General features: G+C 46.0%; 1 protein-coding gene across 1 annotated transcript; it reads left to right on the top strand.

Annotated features, from left to right (window-relative positions):
* The first annotated feature begins 217 nt into the window (after nt 1–217).
* Nucleotides 218–1,153, top strand: LOC129326091 (olfactory receptor 51G2-like). Its single transcript, XM_054974213.1, has one exon. The coding sequence runs from the start codon at nt 218–220 to the stop codon at nt 1,151–1,153; it is 936 nt and encodes a 311-aa protein (XP_054830188.1).
* The last annotated feature ends 5,049 nt before the right edge of the window (nt 1,154–6,202 follow it).

Here is a 6,202-nt window from a genome sequence, read left to right as displayed (position 1 = left end):
CCAAGTCCTTGCTGAAGCTGAATTCAGGCCAGTGACTCTACAGGGGCCTCAGAGGCTGACTCGGAGATCGAGGCCAAACTACCCAGGCAGGGCGGCCGATTCTGCATGCAGAGAACCTGAGCCCAGAAGTTTCAAAGTGGACCGTTCCTCTGGATGCTTTTATTGCAGATTTGCTTTGCGGTGCCTCGCCAAAGCCAGACCCCAGGGAAGCATCGCCATGCCTGCCAACCACTCGGTCTTCAGCCCTCCGGCGTTCCTCCTGACAGGCTTTCCAGGGCTGGAACATTTCCACATCTGGATCTCCATCCCCATCTGCTCCATGTACTTTGTGGCCATCGCTGGGAACTGCACCATCCTCTTCATCATCAAGACGGACCAAACCCTCCACGAGCCCATGTACTACTTCCTGTTCATGCTGGCGCTCTCAGACCTGGGCTTGTCTTCTGCCACTTTGCCCACCGTGCTGAGCGTCCTCTGGTTCAACCACCGCGTGATCCACTTCGATGCCTGCCTGACCCAGATGTACCTCATCCACACCTTCTCCATTGTTGAGTCTGGCATTCTACTCTCCATGGCCTTTGACCGCTTGGTGGCCATCCGCAACCCGCTGAGATACACGATGATTTTGACAAATGACGCCATTGTCAAGATTGGGCTGGGGGTCGCCCTCCGAGCTGCCTTCCTCGTCTTCCCTGCTTCCCTCCTCTTAAAGAGACTGCAGTATCGTAAAGAGAACCTCTTGTCATATTCGTTCTGCGTTCACCAAGATATCATGAAAGCTGCATGTTCAGACAGAAGAATCAGCAGCATTTATGGCTTGCTGGTGATGCTCTCCTCCACAGGTGTGGATTCTCTGTTGCTCGTCCTGTCGTACATCATGATCCTGAGAACTGTCCTGGGTGTTGCTACCAAGGAGGAACGTTTCAAGGCCCTGAACACCTGCATCTCCCACATCTGCGCCGTCCTCACCTTCTACATCCCCATGCTTGGCCTCACGATGATCCACCGATATGGGAAGAATGCTCCCCCCATCGCTTACATCCTCATAGCCAACGTCTACCTGTTGGTGCCCCCTCTGGTGAACCCAATTGTGTATAGCGTGAAGACGAAGCAGATCCGTGCACGCATAATTGGGAAGTTCCGGAGGGAGTAGACCATGGTTAGAGCTTCCCAGTGACAGAATCTCAGCAGTTAACGCCACGAGCGCGATGCGTTCCGTGAGCTGCATTTCAGTCCCTTAACACACCGGAGACATTCTTGGAACCAAAGTCTGTAAAGGTGGGAGATGGATTTCTTTTGTAAATATTGTCAGACGAGAAGGCGTGGGGAGGGGGGAAAGTTCCTCTGAAACATCTCGGGCAGTTCGGGGAGGTCGGGCTTCTCAGTATCTGAAGTCAAAGCTTGAAGGATTTGCAGCAATACAGCTAGGAAAGTGGTTTTATCAGGGAGAGAGCAGCCGGGCGGAATTAAATCCGAACATGTGGACGTGTCTTCAGTGGGAAACAAAGTTTGGCGGGTATTGCCCTGCTCACTCTCCGCCAGGGGGGTTGGGCTTGTTTTAGATTGCTCAGACCGGCTTCTCTGTTACTTACGTGACTGCCCACCGAGTGACCACCTTTTGGAGCTGGAAAGCGATAAGGAAAAGGGACTGGAGTTCTGCCGGTCTGTTCAGTATCAATAGAAGATGTCAGATCTTTTTCTTTACCATACCGTGGCCAGACTAGTTAATTTACTGAAACTGTTGCACCACCCAGAACCTCCAATCTGGGTAAATATATTCAAACCACTCCTAAAACAATTTACAACTAGCAATGTAATCTGGAAGAGACCAAAGGACCGTCCCAAAACAATCAGACATAACATCTATTTAACCTCTTTGCTGAAAATATGGGACCAGAACAGGAAAAATCTAGTACCAAAGGTATCAAGGTATTCTACCTTCACATATCAATGCTGGTCTCCACTAGGACTAGACAAATCCTTCAATGAGTTCTGGAGTAGAGTAGAGCTATCTAGATTAGTAGATATTTCATCTTGTAGAGGATTATTGGAAAAATCAGAAATAGAACACATAATGAGTAAAAAAATTCACTGGTTTAGATACCTTCAATTACAGAATCTAGCTGACCACGTTGACCTGAATAGATTACTTGACACTCCCAAATCAGAATTTGAGAATCTAATAGATTCAGCTTCGAATCATAGCAAGGGAATGATATCTAAAACATATAATACTATCTACCCAAACAACTAAAACATGGAAGTATCAGGACCAAATTGGCAAATTGAAAAATCCACTGATAAATGGAATCGAATATGGTTGTCCAACATTAATATTTCAAAATCTATTGTTACCAAAATACAAACTTATAAATTAATTAACAGATGGTATATAACACCAAAGAAACTTTCCTAGATTTCTTCCACATCTCCACCTAACTGCTGGAAAAATTGTGGGGAGGAAGGGAACTTTGCCCATTGTTGGTGGAGATGTAAACATATTGAATCATTTTGGAAAGCAGGGCTAAAGGAAATTCGGAAAATAACAGGATATGAAATCCCCCCGATGCCAGAAATTATTCTACTGGACCAATGGGACAAATACCAAGACCAAATATCAACAATAAGAAGAGACCTAATAGCCACCCTACTAGTAGCTGCAAAGAGCGCAATAGCTTCCTTTTGGAAATCCAAGTCTACACCCTCAATTGATAACTGGCACAAAAAAATCTGGGACCGTTATATATCAGAAAAGTTACATGATAAAATTTACCAAGTAGAAAATTTTCCAACAACAACCAACTTTATTGAGAAATGGTTTCCTTTCTTTGAATACCTCGAAAATAATAGTTCCTTACCTGGTCTTAAACTCTTTCATACATATGCAAATATATAAGTGATCTGTCAATTTAATATGTTAGAATTTACAAGTACTTTCTCCTTATATTTGTTCAGATAGATGCTTAGATATAACCCTCTAAACTGCTTTAAAATGCACTCAATTGTTACTTACGATGACATGTTATGTGTTTATTTTGATGTACATATTTATTAATGGATTTTAGTATTAACTTCTTGTATGACTGCAAATTCATGATTGTATACAGTTTAATAGTTTATTGTTATAATTTTTTAAATAAAGATATGATTTAAAAAAAGATGTCACGCTTGCTTCCGAGTAGCTTTTGTTTCCTGCCAATGAACACTATGGCCAAGGAACATGATCCAGCTTTTTAAAACTATGTCTGGTGTGGAGAGGGACTAGGAAGGCTGATTGGCAGCAGATCTTGGAAAGAGAACAGGAATCTCTTCTGGCTAAATAGAGCCACCATGTGCAGTGGCAGTCTACCTCTGAGTACCAAGTATTCGAGCCCATGAGTCCATTTCACTAACAGCACTCATGACATCAGGGGTAGTCAGGCTGCAACTAGCAAGGGCTCAACCGCATTCCACCCCCCCAAAGATTCCATTGTCAAGGCTGGGAGAGCCCCTTCTCTTGGCAAGCGGAGGCCTCAGTCAGGAGCCAGCTCCGTAGCGCCAACAATGGGCAGGATCCCACCGAAAGGCCCTCCTTCGCCGTTGGGCTGGGGGGAGTATTGTGCCCTGTGCTGTGCACCGCTTGCAGAAGGGGAGGGGTCCCTGCTCACTGTGCCCTGCGAGCTGGAAGAGCTGCTCTTGGCGGGTCTGGATTCTGTTTCCAGTAGCCGGCTAGACTATTGCCTCTCCTTCATCGGGAGGTTCTCTCATCCTCTGTGTGTCCTAGAACCTATGGGGTTTTAAGTGTATGTTATGTGCCATCAAGTAGCTTCTGACTTTTGATGACCCTATGAATGAAAGACCTCCCAAACATCCCACCATTAACAGGCTTGCTCAGATCTTGCGAACTGGAGGACGTGGCTTCCTTTACTGAGTCCAGCCATCTTCTATAGGGTCTTCCTCTTTTCCTACTGCCTTCCACTTTTCCTAGCATTATTGACTTTTCCAGAGAGTCTTGTCTTCTCATGATGGGACCAAAGTACAATAGCCTCAATTTTGTCAGTTCTAGGGAGAATTGAGCTTGATTTGAACCCAACTATTGGTCTTTTGGGCTGTCCCTGGTACCATGGGGTTAAGGAACGGTACAAATGTGGTTTGTTATTTGTAAAGCAAAGGGGCTGAATGAATGCTGAGATGGCTGTGTTGACATAATCCCCATACAAATCATAAAGGAGGCGGGTGTGATTGGCCCAGGAGAAGGCCAGCTGAGCTCGCCAGGAGAGCCGCTCGCTGGACAAGCACCACCAGGGAGAAGGAAGGCAGCAGGTGACTTCCAGCAGGATCAGAGGGTCATATCGCTCCGGACTTGTTGCATCTACACTGGCTCCCAACTTGCTTCCAGGCCCAGTTCAAGGTGCTGGTATTGACCTTCAAACAAAGCCTTGTACAGCTGGGGACCAGCAAGCCTTAAGGGCCACCTTCTCCCGCATGAATCTACCCCCCAGCTCTGGTCATCGTTGGAGGACTTGCTTTGGCTGTCCCTGCCATCTAAGGCCAGATGGGTGACAACATAAAGGGATTTCTTGGCCATAGTGCTTAAACTGTGGAACTCCCTCCCTAGGGAGATTTGCTGTCTGTCATTGTCTTCTGCCAGCGGGTGAAGACATTTTTGTTTCATTTGGCATACTCCCAATAAACTCTTACTGGCCTTCTCTGGTTTATATGTGTCTTTGTATATATATCTATATGCCTTTATTGTATTTATATATGCATTTAAATATTATTTTAATTCTTTAATTATCTGTTGTTCACCACCTCGGAGGTCCTATTTTTGTTGGAATGGCAGCATATAAGTGTTTTGAATGGAGGGAGGGAGGGATGGACACGTCGTGTTATGTAGCAACTGTTTTTCCGGTGTGCAAGGGGCTATTGTAGGGGTCTCTGACATTTGCAACAGGGTAGCTGTGTTCGTCTATTGTAGCAAGATAAAACAGAAATCCAGAGTGGCGTCTTAGAGACAAACAATATTTATTTCTGTATGAGCACTCCTGAGTCTCTTCTCCAGATATCTGAGGAAGTGAGCATTAACTCATGGAAGCTCATACTGAAATAAATGTAGTTAATCTCTAAGCTACCTCTCTAGACTTTTGCTTCAGACGTGCACATTTAAGTTGCATGCGCTCATGAAATGATATTCTCACATGCTGTCAATGGCAGGTATTTATTTCTTGGCACACGGCAATGAATACATTTCCAAAAGCGTCCTTCAGGAGTCATCATTCCACAAAACATTCCACTTCCTCAAGCTCCAGAACAGCCCCTTCTGCTTGCTGCAACCACTTGCCTCTCAGCCAGGGCATGCCGGTGTGTGGGAAATGTCTCATGGCTGTCATCACCAGGACAGGACAGGACAGGACAGGACAGGACAGGACAGGACAGACGCTTAAAACTTCCTGACTGCAACTTGGGACATCCTGTGGGCCCCACTGCTGAGTTCTCCTACGAGTCCTCTTTCTCTTTGGAGGAGCGCACACAGCCGTCGTGTGTGTGTGTGTGGCGGAGGGGCTACTGCTGCCTCTCCGATTTACCTATTGAGCAGACTAAATAGAGGCAGATCCCTGACTTGGAGGGTCCATGGAGGGGCATCGTAGCTGGAATCTGGCAAGAGGCAGCAGGCAAGCCAGCTTGTCTGCCAGAGACTTCATTTTATGTCATTAGCACCTGCCTCTTGTAACGAGACTCAAGGCAGATTATGTTGCAAGTCAATGCAATCAACAGGCTGGGATGTCTAATGAGCAATATGATGGGATTGCAGAAATCTGAAACAAAGCATAAAGTATAGACATGATGTTTTACAGAAAATAGCATTATGTAAGTATAAAATAATGCAGTCAGAACAAGATCATACATACAGCAAAGAGATAATACGCAGTGATATAGTTCTCTGCCCTTTGTGCCTCTTCCTGGGCCATTTTATTATAATATAACCATATCACTTTTATAAAAACTCATCAGAACAGTTATGTTTTGCATAGTTTATGGATTGCCAGAAGCGTGAGAGCCTTCCTGGCCTCCTCAGGCAGCCATTCCACAGGGTGGGGCCACTACAGAGAACGCACCTGAGCAGGCAGTTGTTGATCTTGCCCATTTGCAGGGTGGCACCTGCACCAGGCCCTGTCCAGGTGAGTGAGGCTGCCGTGGTGGGGCACAGGGCGAGAGGCGGTCC

Source organism: Eublepharis macularius, chromosome 3 (genome assembly GCF_028583425.1).
Source record: "Eublepharis macularius isolate TG4126 chromosome 3, MPM_Emac_v1.0, whole genome shotgun sequence".
Lineage (NCBI taxonomy): Eukaryota > Metazoa > Chordata > Lepidosauria > Squamata > Eublepharidae > Eublepharis > Eublepharis macularius.
Note: the sequence above shows the minus strand (reverse complement) of the source record. Positions and strands in the feature narration are given on the sequence as shown.